Consider the following 15,572-nt stretch of genomic DNA (forward strand, 5'->3'; position numbering starts at 1 on the left):
AAAAATAATTTTTTTTTTTAACTGAAGGAAGGTACCTACAGAAGGCATAACATGGCCCTGCTTACAGGAAAGCCCCCCCAGCTTTCACCATAGCCTACTTACTCTTACTTTACAAACAACTTGTGAGTCCTAGTGGTTGCCTATCTAGTTCACAGATGACCAGAAGCAGCAAATTAGAAGAGGGGGAACTGCCAGAGGCAGGAACTGATACAACTCAATTGGATTCTGCAAGTAACAGCTGATAGCAAAATAATTAAAAACAAGAACAGGTACAAAAATTCAAAAACAAAACAAGGCAAAAACAGGGCATATTGGGCTTACTTAATGCCTACTGTGGAATCTTATACATTCTAATCGTTCTTGCTGTTACTCATATTACTGACACATGTGATTGTGGTATGCAATGATGATACTTATTCATTAACATAGCATTTTATAATACTTTGCTTTAGATATATGCAGCATTTTTTTCCTTTTATAAAAGGCTAAAGTGGTGGTGAATACACAATACACCATCCAGATGTAGTATAGAACCGTACACCTGAAATGTATAATTTTATTAACCAATGCCACCCCAATAAATTCAATAAGAAATAAAATAAAATAAGGCTAAAGTATAACACTTGATATTTAAAGAGGTTAAGATTCAGTCACTTGGAGAAAATGAAGCCTTTGATTTCTTATGAATTCCTATTCTTGCCTCCAGTGAAACTGAGTATGCCATATGAAGTCTAAGATAACTGTACATGACACATACCCTTAAGTTCCCAAGAATCAGTCAGCATATAAATAACAAGTCTGCTGATTCTGGCACAGCACACCCTTTGCCATCCCTCCCCACTGCTGCAGAGCAGGGATTCCTTAGCATGGCACAGTGGCCCTGGGAAATCTCCCTCTTACTCATCGTTCAAGACCAAGATCAAGAACTACTATTTGTGAAATGTTAGATTTTCTCAGGTATAACGGACCATGCTTGCCTTTATACTTATATTTTATAAGAGTATATGTCCCAAACACTGAATGGGTTGTGCTAAATTATTTGATGTCTTTCTGAAACTTGAATTTAACTGGCATCCTATATTCATATCTACTAAGTCTGGCAATCCTATTCCGGGCAGATTCAGCCCCACACCAGAGTGGACAGCTTGGTGAGCAGGGTGTGGGCTGCATGTTTACCCCATCCTGCCACTTGACCTTGTGCACAAACTGCACAACTACACATGTGGTCCTGGATTATGAGCTCTTTGAGGGCAGGTAAATGTCTTACTCATCTTCGTATTTCTGTAGTGTGGAACAAATGCATATCCTAGTAAAAGCATATATTTCTTAAAGTAATATTTCAGACTTGCCTGTCAAAAGAAATATTTTTGGATGGAAAACAAATTTCCTATCTTCCTTCCACGAAACTTAATATAACTATTACCAACTATCTCAGTCACACGGCATTCAACTGTCATGAGTTCAGACTAGAAGCACAGCACTGAGCTGAATGCCAGGTGCGTTTCCAAGGACAACTGTGAGGACCATTAGGCACTTTCATACTTTACTCTCAGGACCACAGGGTGTCTCACAGGCCAGACCTTAAATTAAATCAGACTTAAAAAAAGAAATAAGGTTAAAAAATATTATATAATAGACAAGTTTAGAGACAAAGGTAGAGTTACTTAACTCTGTTAATCACACAGCAAATTAGTTGGAAGTGTTGGAATTAAAGAATTTTGACAGTTATGCTAAGTTAAAAATGAAAATAATAATATATTGTGTTTATTTTTACTGATTATAAAGTAATAAATTCTTATTGTAGAAAATTTATAAAATACAGGAAATAAAGTAGAAAAAAATCACCTATAATTCTACTAAGTCATAGCAGTTGTCTTTAAGATGGAGAAATACTAGAACCACCTTTTATTTTCATTCTTGAAAAAAATTTCCTTTTTTTGTGTGTTTTAAAATAAACATCTTATAAAATAATATTAGTAGATGTATTTATTGAGAAGATGAATTCAAATCTTTTTTACTAACAGGGTATGTGGTCAGAAAGTCTGGAGGCCATTAATATAAAGGCAATCAAAATAGACAATTATGGAATACTTGCTTTTCTTTTTATAACTGAAATCTTTTTTTCTTTATAACTGAAATCACACTATAGGAATAACTGAGGATGACGTGCAAGGTGATTTGACAGTTGTGCAGGCAGTTGCTGACATAGGCCGAGTTTACATAGATAACAGGTCACTAGCTGGGTGGCCAGAGCTTTTCATCTGACTGCTGTCACTTGGTATTTCTCCCTATCCTCCCTTCCCATCATTACCCCTCTTCTTCCAGAAACTTGCCCATTCTTCCACTTGCTCCAGAGCTGGCTAAGGCAAGGTCTGTAGGAGCAAGATGGCTGGCAGCTAGAGGAAAAAAGAAAGCTACTATGCTCTTTCTTGCTGACATTTTTAGGACTTGCTTCTTTAGCAGTAGGCCATGGAGATTAGCTCTTTTGATGGGGTTGGCCACTTGGTTGGTTTTAGATATTTTTTTTGTGTGTGAGGAAAGACTGAGTTTTCTTTGAAGTGAATAATAAACTAATAACTGAGTTGTGCTTTGCAGTTTACAAAGAACTATAATAAACATTTATCTTATTTAATTCTCCCAACTTAAATATTACTATTGTTCCTACTTTACAAATGAGAAAAGTGAGGCTCAGAAATTAAGAAACTGGATTTGAATTGAAGTCTTTGCATTCTAACTCCTGTGCCATTTATACTGCCAATGCCAGTTCTACGTGTAGTTAAGAACCACCATCTTCAAAATATCCATCAACAAATATAATCTACATAGCCCAAATAGGTTGAGAAAGAGAGAGGGAGGAAGGGAGGAAGAAAAGAGAGAGGGGGAGAGAGAGAGTGGGGGTGGGAGAGAGAGGAAGGGAGAGAAGAAGAGAGAGAAGGAGAGAGAGGAAAACAGAGGGTTTCCATTTCCCAGTGTGAGGGGAACGTAGATGAAGTGGTTCTAGACTAAGTAGTGACTTAAAGAGATCAAGGCCTGATTCCATCTTTATTCAATAACTATCAGGAATACTGATGGATTGTTCTGGGCCCTTTGTAAGGTTTCTCTTATTGGTTCTTCTTAGCCAATAGCTGTCATGCCATGTAGCATAAAACCCTAGGGAATCTCCAAAGATCTGTGTACTTGAGGACAGGAGGGTAGGAAAGAAGCTGTGAAATGCTATTCTGTTCCACCTTGAGTTAGAAGAAAGGGGTAAATTACAGGGAACAGGTGGTTGCAGGGATAAAGCAAGTAGGTGGAACTGGAGGCTGAGGACAAGTGCAATGGGTAGTGCCCTCAGAAATCTCACAATGTGGGCCGGCCCTGCACTTCTTACCCGATGAGCTCTGAAATTTGTCTCTATTTCATTTTTCCTTTTATAACTGGGATTCCCAATCCCCAGGTCAGAATATTTGTCTTCTAAATTTCAGCAATGAGAGATGGAGAAGCAGGGTGTCCCTATTTCTTTTTCCCATATTGCATATGAGTTAAGTTGTGTCTGGGCACTCCAAGCTGGAACTGTGAACTTAACTTTCCATGAAAAATTTGCTGTATATAGTTGTTATATCCTTTAGTTTTCCTGTCTTACAAGCTAAAGGTTCTGTGGACTATCTAAAGGCACCTCTTTTCTTAAAAAACCAACAACACACCAAAAAAAAACAAAAACAGGAAAATACATTTCTAGTTTCATACAACAGCCTTAACAAAATACTAGACCCTCTAAGAACTTTTATTTTTTTAAAAATATATTTTATTGATTTTTTACAGAGAGGTAGGGAGAGGGATAGAGAGTTAGAAACATCGATGACAGAGAAACATCGATCAGCTGCTTCCTGCACACCCCCTACTGGGGATGTGCCCGCAACCAAGGTACATGCCCTTGACCGGAATCGAACCTGGGACCCTTGAGTCCACAGGCTGATTCTCTGTCCACTGAGCCAAACCGGTTAGGGTGAAGAACTTTGAAACAGCAACAAGACAGGAAGAAATAGAGTCTTAGATGTCAACCACTGGGCTCAAGCAATGGGACTATTCAAATCAAGCAGGGCAAACATCCATTCCCTTTTTGAAGATCTTGGAATAAGACGATAAGCCAGCTGTTTATAAATGGCATTCTCTATGGAAAAAGGGCATACTCCTACTTTTCAGCAACTTTATACCTTACATCTGTGTAGTCCACAGGTTTACAGAGTATTTCACTCTATAGTATCTCACTCTATAATGGGGTAGGTGAGACAGGAGAATTATATCCACTTTTTCGATGAAGAAATGGACACAAAGGTCAAGGTTATATGGCCAGAAAATGACTGAGCTAAGATTCAAACTCAGGTTTTCTGACTCCAATTCCAATACAAAGAGTAAGTTCTGCAGAGATGGTACTCATAACTAGATTCATGGTCCCATGGAGTACTATCATCAACACTTTCCTCACACTGATGTCATGTCACAGTAATAAATGTAAGGCAATGGCGCTAGATAAAGACATTCTGAGAGCACATTCTGTCTCAGAACCGTTAACATTTCTCTGATGATTAAAATTTAGGTATTTAATTTTGAGTTACCTGAAAATGACATATATGTCTTATAATTTTCTTGTATTCATTAATAACAATTATAGATGTGCTCTAACAACCAAACCCTATTTTAAAAGCATGTTTTTTGTTTGGCAAGTATCCGTTGCTATGTTTTATAAAAGCATTCACCAAATTTCTTTTACTGTTTTTTTGATGTACTTGAAATTATCCTACATATATAGTCGTGTGTCACTTAACGATGGGGATATGTTCTGAGAAAAGTATTATTTAGCAATTCTGTCACTGCATGCACATTACAGAGTATACTGACACAAACCTAGGTGGTAAAGCCCACAACTATAATTATATGAGCTACACTTTTATACAACTAGCAGCATGGTAGGTTTGTTTCTACCAGCATCATGACAAATAAATGAATAATGTGTTGTGCTACTATGTGATGGCTAAAATGTCACTAGGCAATAGGAATTTTTCAGCTCCATTATAGTCTGTGGGACCACTGTGGTATGTGGTCCATCACAGACCAAAAAGTTGCTATGCGGCGCATGACTGTATATTATATATGAATTCGATTTACACAGAATTTTCTAAGACAATCTACTACTAAGCAAGGTATATTTCTAAAGAATTATATAAAATATAGCAGCCATATCATGTCATTGACTTAGTAAATGAAAAAATCAGGCCACTAAATTGTCAAGCATCCTACATTTTTTTTTCAATAAAGAAGTCCAATGCAAAAGTCACCACTACATCAGTGACTGCGATGAATGTGTCTGGCAAAATGACTAAACCTCTTTCCTAAAGTGGTTATATATCTTCTTGAGTCATATTGTAGTCATTAGCCAGAGTTAATTTTGAACAGATAGATGGGGAGATACTCATGTTTAGGCCTGCACAATTTGGAGTCTCTTCCATTATCTGCTTATTTTGCTAAAGCAACCCTAAGCTTGAAGAGTTGCTTTATATTACCAAGACTTCCTAATAACATCTCTGAAGTAAGAGTGTACGAAGATGTCATAAGGGTTACATAAAAAGCAATCTTGTCTAGAGACCGGTAATGTTAAAATGAGAGCCTGGAGAAACAAGTATGTCTGCCCGAGTTCCCACTAGGGGTTTACTAACAGTTTCTTTTGGTTCACACATTATGCCCGTCCTAGCTCTAAACTTTACTTCTTTCTTATTAAGTAATATTGCTAGGTGCCAGAGCAGCGAGGAAGTTATTTTTTTAAAAAACAACTTTATACTTTAGCTAAAATTCTGTTAGGTCTGAGCTCTTCAGTAATAGTGCTATGAATTTAGAGTGATCTTTTTTTGTAAAAGTTTACATTTTCCTAAGAGTTATCCAACTGGTATGCTGCCTATGAGTTACAGATGGACTAAGATATCAAGTCTTATGTGCACTTGGGAAGGCTGGGGTGGCTGCATCTCTGGCCAGTGAGTGGCCTCATACCTTTACTCAAGCACAACATCAAATGTTATCATTTTCTGTATGCCGTGATCTGAAAAAGGTAGGGAAGCACTGAACTGAACAAGGAATGGTTCTCCATAAATTACAAGGCTATTCTGGTGGTCTTCCCATTTGATTCCTGAAAGTGTCAAGTAAACCTAGTGTTAAAGCAGTCAAGTCAATGGGCTTACCTACTCTCATACTTATTGAGGAAACTGGGAAATCATGTCATTTTACAGCCTGATGAGTTCCTTTTCAGGCACTTTATTCTGTCTCTCCCACCCACACTCAAAAAAGAAGGCACCAGAAGCAATGTGTGAGGAAAATAATAACGTCGCTGAGGCTGCAGGTCGCGGGAAGGTTTACCTGGCCTTCCCCCTTCACTCCTGCAGCTTCCTTGACATTAAGACTAAAGCTTTCATCCTCCTGATTGTGAAAAGCACATTCCCCTCAACTTCCATAAATCTGTGAAACTTGAAAAGAGCCCAATGTCATCAAGTAAAAGAGCTGGCTTTAGGACTCTCCATGGAGGAGGGGTGTCTTCAAGCCTCTCACTGTTAAGCCGGACATTTCCTAACACTGGACAAATTGTACGTCCAGCTCAGGGAGGGTGAACTGCAGTGGTCTTTACCCTCCAAGCCAATTGTTAGCTTTTCACAGGAATCAGCAGGGAAGCACATGTGAAACCTCTGTGGTGACGGTGAGCACCCCCATGCCTTGTGTGACTCTGCATGTAGATGAAGCAGGCTGGGAGCTTTCTTAGCTGCTGCTGCTGAGTTCTCAGAGCAGCCCTTTTCTCTGGCGTGGCTCCCTGCTGGGACAGCCCTTTTCAATTTTTCTATCCCCCCTCGATCTCTTCTCCTGCAGAACACAGGGAAACTTGATTGAAATAAAGACCTAGGGAACATGTTTTATTTTCTCCTGTTCAATCCATTTTAGAAAAGCTTTTAATTGGTTTTAAAAAGATGCTAAACAAAATGTGATGATGTTTTTCAGTCTTCATGAACTACGGATACCACTTTTTATACTTTCAAAGGGCTTATAAATCAATCATGAAATTAACTCTCCAGCTAAATTTAAAGCAAATCCACTGAATACCAGATAATTAAAAATCTATGCATTTACTTAGAAAAATTTTAAATTCAAAGAAAATTATTCTAGTAACTGAAATCTGACTTGAATTTTTAGTCCTACACTGAAAATCCAAGACCAAAGCAATCACAAAAGGAAAAAAGGAAGGCTTGTGAGCCAGTTTTAATAAGCCAATTTACAAGGAGGCAAGGGAATGGGGGAGGGGAAGAAGTAGAAAAGAGAATATCTTGATACATAACAACATAGTGCCCCTGAAGGGATTCTTTTATTTGAGCATGTGCAAACATGCACACAATCTTTCTGTGTGAAAGCAGGAATTATAACAAATGCAAAGTTAAGGATTCTGTGGCTGATATGATTACTCTATTGTATACATTTACAGTTCCTTTTTTTTAAAGAAAAATGCCCGCAACCTTTCTGTTTTCTTGACAATGTTAAAATAATAGCTTTCTACCAGCCAATGCATTTCTACAACATTCAAATTTATGTACTTTAATATTTAATTAAAAATATCTGAAAAACCTAAATGCTTCTACTCTAGAATGACAAATATTCTTGAAACTGGATCAGCTTGAAAAATTTCTCCTATTTTCATGAGAGAATGCAAACTAATTTTAAAAAGCAAGTGATACAGAGAAAGCACATTTTCATTTTGTTAAATATGCGCCAACAAGAAATATTTCAAACATTAATTTCTTTGGCCACTGATTCACTTATACAGGAGGTCATCTAGCAGTCCGGGCAGAGCCACCAAATTCTGATTAATGACAGGCTGGTATTCCCTTAAATGAGATTCCCTGCCATTTCCAATCACTAAAGCGACCACATCTACCTTTTATTTCTATGTATTCCTATACCCTTTTCATTCCTAAGAGAAATACGTTCCACGTCCCTTTTTAATGATCCAGTTCCTGTTTCTAGGATTTCTCCCAAGCTGGCCCAGGTGCACTGGGTGCTCACTCCTTACTTCTAGCTCTTTATATAATCCTCCTTTCATCACTTTAGTTTCTGAAACCGCTTTCTTTTTTCGGTAACCATTTTATTGAGATATATTTTATATAAAACACAATTCACTGATTTAAAGTGTACAATTCAATGGTTTTTGGTATACACACAGATATGTGAAATCATTACCACAATCAATTTTAGAACATTTCATCACATAAAAAGAAAGCCTATAACTATTAGCAGTCACTTCTCATTCTCCCTATCCACCCCTCCCAGGCCTAGAAAAACACTCACAAATCTACTTTCTGTCCCTATGGATTTGCCAATTCTGGACATTTCATATAAATGGAATAGTACAATATGTGGTCTTTTGTGACTGGTTTCTTTCACTTAGCATAATGTTTTCAAGGCTCAGCCATGTTGTGACATGTATCAGGACTCATTTCTCTGTATTGATGAATAATAGTCCATTGTATATATCACATTTTATTCTATTTGATGAGCATTTGGGTTGTTTCCACTTTTCAACTGTTATGAATAATGCTGCTATGAACATTCATGTATAAGCTGTTGGGTAGGCATATATTTTCATTTCTTCGGGGTATATACTTAGAAGTAGAATTGTTGGGTCATATGGTAAGTATGTTTAACCTCCTGAACAACTGCTAGACAGTTTCCAAAGGCCACATGATTTTATATTCCCACCAGCAGTGTACAAGGTTTCAAATTTCTCTATATGCACTTGTTCTTACCTGACTTATTTGCATTTTCCTGATGGCTAATCATGCTGAATATCTTTTCATGTACTTACTGGACATTTGAACTTTACTTATTTTTTAATCTTTTCACTTAAATCATGACTTGCTAAATATAAACTACAGCAACAGTAAAATAATTAATCCCACCAAAATAAGGGTACACTAAAAAAATTTTGTTGAAGAGTATAACGTTTCTTTCTTCAAGAATCTTACAATTATTTTTACCAAATAGAAACAGTTATTCCTGAGTGTTTAATTAAAATGTTGCAGGTGCCTAGCCAGAGTGGCTCAGTTGGTTGAGCACTGTCCTGTGCATGGAAAGGATGCTAGTTCAATTCCTGATCAGGGCACATACGTGGGTTGTGGGTTCAATCCCCAGTTGCAGTATGTATGGAAGGTAACCAGTCAATGGTTCTCTTTCTTCTCTCCTTCTCTCTCTCTCTCTCTCTCTCTCTCTCTCTCTCTCTCTGTCTCTGTCTCTGTCTCTGTCTCACCCTTCCTCTCTCTAAGAATGTCTTTGGGTGAGGACTTAAAAAAAGTTGCAGGTCATTTGTTAATATGTTCTGTTTATTTCTATTAGTATCTATTTTGGATTAGCTAATTCTCAGCTAGGTGTATAGTCACTAACAATGCAAAGGATGGGCAGTTTGAAATATACCATTGACAAATTCTTCTTCTCCCTCCCAAATGATTTTTACCATACATTCATTTTAGATAAAAAAAAATTAAGTATTACAAGAAATAAACTTAAATGCCTGGAAAAAGTCTCCCAATCTCATAATTTTTAAAATGCTGATTTCATAAAAAAGGATTTTTGGATATATACTGAGGTTATTTCTTTTCATTCTAGCAACTTTGAATATATCTACTTATATATTTACTGAAGAATCAGAGAAGGAAAAAATATTCTTACTTCTCTAACTTCAGTCTAAGTACAAACTCTAATTACTGGGAATAATAGTTTATGGAAAGATGATTAAAAAATCCTTTCACAATGCAAATATGTAATAACATTTCAAGGTTGTTGTAGGTTATGTTTATTTTCACTGTTCTATAAACTTAAAAAAAGAACACTAAAAAAATCAAGACAAGTCCTTTCCTCTAGGAGTAACACACCCATACAAAACACACACACACACACACACACAATTTAAATTAGATTTATCAGTTTAATATTAAATATTTTCCATATAGTCTATGTCTCTAACTTCAAATATGGGATTCCCATTGAGACATTAAGATATTTTTCAAGTTAGTACTCAATCCCTTTGTATCTGCCTTTGATTGGCATTTCTTCGAGGTTGCAGCACACAGAATCAATCAAGAGAATTCGTGTCATAGCCAAACATGCTCTGGCAGCCTCTACATAATTAACATATTTAACCAGCCCTCATAGGTTAGTTTTAAATGTGTTAAGGTATCAAAATCACCAGTCTCAATAGCCACATCAGTAAAAATGTAACCACATGAACCAAGATCCTGGCTATAAACTCACTCTTTAAATATGCCACATGCCACAAGAAAAAGAACTCAAATGCATCTGTAAAACTGAAAAAAAAAAAAAAAATCTGCCTATAGGAAATACATTTCCCCAAATAAAAATTCTCAGAAAACCTATGAAATGATAAAGGAAACAAATGAGAACATGTATTTAAACCCTTCCACATTAATATCATAAACTCTCATAGGAAACGAAAGGGAATAAAGATGTGTTGTATGATGGGGAACCTAAAAAACAAAACAGAATACTAACTGAAACTATGGGATTTTGAAACTTTCAGAAAAGGAATGAAAAACTTCTCTGATTGTTAAGAAAATCATTTACCTTAAGACAGAAGGCCAGACCAGATGACCTTTCAAAATCCCTCAAAAGAATTTTATGCATTTATTATAACCTACGTATTTAGAGAGAGTGTACCATTATATGCAATTTACTGGAAAAACTCTGTGAAGATGTTCCTTATGTTATTTTTACCTGAGGAGGAGCCTTTTTCAGTAACACAAGAAGAGCCTGTAATACCAGATTAGAAAATCGAGGGCCAATAGGGACATAATCTGAAAGAGAAATATTACTATGCTTAGGGATTTGATGCACATATTCCAAACATTCATATTTTCTACATCAAGAGCAAACACAGTTCTAGAAACAGTCATGCAACTAATGATATTAAAAAACAAATATCTGGATAATTTGAACGCATACAATATTATATAACAACTTTTATCTGTAAATTTTTTTAAAAGCTTCTAAATATACATTTTGAGTTCATTTAGACATATTCAGAGACAGGTTTATTTAAGGGAGAAAAACCCCTCAAATGTATTTACTTAGCATTTCCAAGAAATTACTGCAAACTATGGCAATACGGTAAGTACACAGGCAACAAAACACCATACTAGAAAATGGGTAGAGGGGGCAATGGTACGTAATAATAATGTAAGAAAGGTACTTCAATGTAACTGAAAAGGTGTGCAGGGGTTCTCAACCTGTGGGTCGCGACCACTTTGGCGGTCGAAGGACCCTTTCACAGGGGTCGCCTAAGACGCTCCTGCATATCAGATATTTACATTATGATTCATAACAGTAGCAACATTACAGCTATGAAGTAGCAAAGAAAATAATGTTATGGTTGGGTCACAACATGAGGAACTGTATTTAAAGGGCCAGAAGGTTGAGAACCACTGAGTTAGAGGCACTAAGTTGCTCCTCAGGTCAAAGGGGGAGAGGTGCCCTCACCTATGCAGACGACATCCATGAAGCCATACATGCCGTAGCAGATCTGAAATAGCAGATCCTGTCGTTGCCACTTGGCTGAATTCATACAAGTGAAAATATACTCAGAGGGTACACATTCCTGACATAGTAGTGTTGCTATGACCACACATTTCAATTGTGTTTAGATAAAGGAATTTACACAGATCTATGAGTATGTGCCTAAAAGCTTTTAAAGAAATAATCCTATAAACTTGGCTAAAATCTATTAAAAACAGCAGACCAAAAACCCAGGTCACTAGATAAAACAATCAATTTAAAAAGATCTCACAGATATACCTGTTTTGCTTTTTAACCAATATTGCCTTAGGAAACAAAAATAAATAACAGAGGACCTAAAGCAAGTCTGAAAATCATGGGAAAAATGTAGTCAGCATAGGTAACTTGAAATCATTTCTACACCAGTGTGGATAGCTTAAGGAAGAAGGGATTAATTAGGTGTTAGATAGTATTTTCAGAGGTTTAAGTCAGCAGGTGGGTTCAATTTCAACAGTTTATTAGAACATCCTGAGCCACTGTTATAATAAGTTTATTCCAGAGTTATCTAATTTATGCAATGAAATAAAATGTAAGAATAATACTTTTCTGGAATTTATTTGTAGATTACACATTTTGAGTTGAGTGCAGGGACTTATTCATCTCTGTATTATGTAAGAATGCATATAAATGTTTAATAAATATTTTTAAAAATTACCACAGAGCACTTTTAACTTTCAGAATGTTTTCAACATTATTATATCAATTTTGTCTTCATAATTACTCTATGGGATAAGTAAGGAAGGGATATAGTCCTTTATATCCCTTTTATGTATCTTTTATAAGAGCAGAAACTGAGGTAACAGAAAGCTTGCAGCTTCTACCCCAAGTATTATCTGACTCTAATTGTAAACCCTACTTTCATTAGCTCTGTCAAGTTCATAAGTGAAACCTCTGAGCTACAGGCAGTAAATACATCAGTCAACAAAAATTACTAATCATTTATTATGGGCAGGGAACTCTGTAGAAGATAAAAAATATTATGAGGCAGGAGTCCTTACAGGAAAACAACTTATAACGGAGTTATAGTCATAAGGCAAACTTAACATGAATACCATCATTAACTAGAGAGAGAAGAGATAATGTTATATTTCCTTATAGGACAAAGAAAGGTATTTATATTGCCTTATAATTTATAAATACCTGTTATTTTTCTTCTTATAATCTGTGAGACACTGGCAAAGACAGTACAATAACAAATGCAATGACTCACCAAGCAGTCTCTCAATATCATCCACAACTACACAACTGAGCTGGGATTTGTATGCATCATCGAAGATCTGGAAGAAAGCAAAACCATTTATTATCTCACTGCTCTCCATAATTATGACAATATCTAAGAAGATTAAAATGACTTGCCCAAAATGATACTAGATCATGGCTATGTCCTACCTGGAATTCTGAGAACAGACAAATCCTGTCAAGTTTACCACAAAGGTCTCTCCTATCTATGTCAGGCCCATGGCTTCAGTGTTGTGACTCAAAAGCCAGATGAAGCCACAAGGGATATGTAGAGTAAAATTGGATGTCATTTTATTATCTGTAAGAACTGTGACCCTTTTAAGCAGGAATAACATTGAGAGAACAGAAGCTTGTTGACTCAAATCAGACTATAATGCTCAGTGTTTACAAAAGAATGAAAGTTGGGTATAAAGGACAAAATAGATTTGGTTCTACCTTTAGAATCTGAAAAAAGATAATAATACATTGTCTTATGATAGCCAAAGAAATGGTCACTAAACCAAGAAGTGAACAAGTTATAACCTGATAAGGACGTAGCAATTACAAGCCAGATAAGAGAATTCATTTATGTAAAAATAGAATATAAGCACCCAAGGCTTTGAGACCAGCCTTTTTATAAATGTTCGGGGCTCCTTTCCAGCAACTATAATCTGGGCTCAGTGCATCCCATTCGTGTCATCTGTAATTAATTTCTGCATCCCAGCCCAAGCTCTCTGGTTGATAAGTAACCTCAGTGACCAAGATGTAACTCCCTTCCATCTTGCTTTGGGTGACATAATATTCCTTAGCAGCTCTCTTTTAACTATATAAGATTAAGAAATAAAGTAAATCAAACCAACAAAAGTAATCTTTTCATACTAAGTTTGAAGACAACCTGTGTGTGCTTGGTCTTTAAAATATTAGAAATAATTAAGAGAATTTACCATATTAGATTACTAGATTAGCCTTGCTAGTTCAATTTAAAATATGCACTTGAATAATTAATTTTATGTTGGGAGGTAAAAGATAACTTTAATGGCCTTGCAAATGGTAAAGATAATCTAAGATTAACCATGCTTATGATTTAATTTATTATTAAATAAATGCAATTATATACTTACTCTGAAATTTAGAATATTTTTTGTTAGACAAACTAAAGTACTTCAAAGAGAAAAGAAAATATTTTAAATGTGGAAATATAGTTTGATATTTAAAGAAATTTAATTAAACTGTAAAAGTCCCCTTTTAAGTAATTACTAAATTTTTCTAGACTTACAAATAGAATAAGAGATGTAAGTAGACTTTTTAAAAGTTTGCTTACTTTTGTTTTAAAAACTCTTACATGATATAATTTTGTTATGTAGCATTTAAAATTTTTTAGGCCACAAATTAGCTACAGATGATCCTTCTGTAGGTAATTGATGGGAATATGTGCCTCAACTGGGGTAGTGATCAAACAAAACCCGGATATATGCCCTGATTGGGCATCAAACCTGCCAACATTTGGTGTACAGAACTACTATCCAACCAACTGAGCCATAGTGGCCAGGGCTACCTATGGTCATTTCTATGCTCAAAAGTCACTCTCAAAGATGAAACAAACAAACAAACAAACAAAACATCCAACCCCTCCCCCCTTAAAAAACCTCCCAAAATTTAAAAAAAGCAAAAAACAACTCATGTTGACAATCTAGAGATGGTAAGATCCTCCCCAGCACACTATATTCTGTAAGGTAGACACTGTCTTCCCAAGTATTATGTTTCCAAGGTCTGATACCTCACTGGTACTTAATCCATGTCTGCTGCATGCATGCATAAAAGAAAGCATGCTTGAAGAATAGCTCTGTTGCTTTACTTTGCACCATTCCCTACCACACTCAGTCATTCTCCCACACTGTCACAATCCCTTCTACCCTCTCTTCCTTAGCTGTCTTCCCATTGGATTGTGAGGTGGATAAAAATGATAAAATGTATCATTTTCTGGAAGGAGCTCCTTTTATCCTGATTGGCTATCATGGAATCACATGTGAGATGGAGCCTCTGCTACTAGCTTGAGTCTCTGAGAAACTACAATGAGCAGAGCTCTGCCTCTGAAGCATGATGGACAAGTACTGTGAGCAAGAAATAAACTCTGTTGTATTAAGCCACTGAGATTTTGGGGTTGTTCATTATTGCAGCATAACTTAGCCTAGCCTGACTGATACAGAGGCTTATGGAGTCAATGCTGTGTTCCTAAATTTAGCAAGTGACAAGTAAGTTGAGACCTGAAGGATGAACAACCAGTGGAAAACAGGGAAGAAAATGTTCTAAGAAGAGTATACTGGGTATTAGGAGGCAGAAGTGAGAAAATTCAGGAGCACTGCAGGAACTGACATAGTCAATAAGAATTAAAATGAAGGGGTCAGTGTTGGTGTGTGTGGGGAGTGGTGGGTGAGAGATGAAGCAGAAGAGAAATGGAAGAGACAATGGAAAAGTTTGGAAGCAGTTCCCCTGTGGTTCTTTGCTATTTTTTTATTTTTATTTTATTTTATTTTTTTTATTAGTTAAGGTATTACAAATGTGTCCTCATCCCCCATTAACCTCCAACCGCCCCCCCCACCCCCCCCACACACACACTCATGCTCCTATCCCCCTGTTGTCCATGTCCATTGGTTTGGTTTGTATACATGTATAAAAGTCCTTCGGTTGATCTCTTCCCCTTACCCTCGCCTTCCCCTACTTCCCTT

At 36.3% G+C, this 15,572-nt stretch overlaps 1 protein-coding gene across 1 annotated transcript in view; it reads right to left on the reverse strand.

Moving 5' to 3' along the window:
* Positions 1-15,572, reverse strand: part of LOC102755866 (vesicle-fusing ATPase) — a 120,039-nt gene that overhangs the window by 15,352 nt on the left and 89,115 nt on the right. Inside the window, exons 16-17 of the mRNA XM_006779403.2 lie at positions 12,839-12,905; positions 10,792-10,871 (exon numbers count right to left, since the gene is read on the reverse strand). Coding sequence (XP_006779466.2) covers positions 10,792-10,871; positions 12,839-12,905 — 147 coding nt within the window. The remainder of the gene's footprint in view (positions 1-10,791; positions 10,872-12,838; positions 12,906-15,572) is intronic.

The sequence above is a fragment of the Myotis davidii genome, unplaced genomic scaffold, assembly GCF_000327345.1.
Source record: "Myotis davidii unplaced genomic scaffold, ASM32734v1 scaffold684, whole genome shotgun sequence".
NCBI classification, from domain to species: domain Eukaryota; kingdom Metazoa; phylum Chordata; class Mammalia; order Chiroptera; family Vespertilionidae; genus Myotis; species Myotis davidii.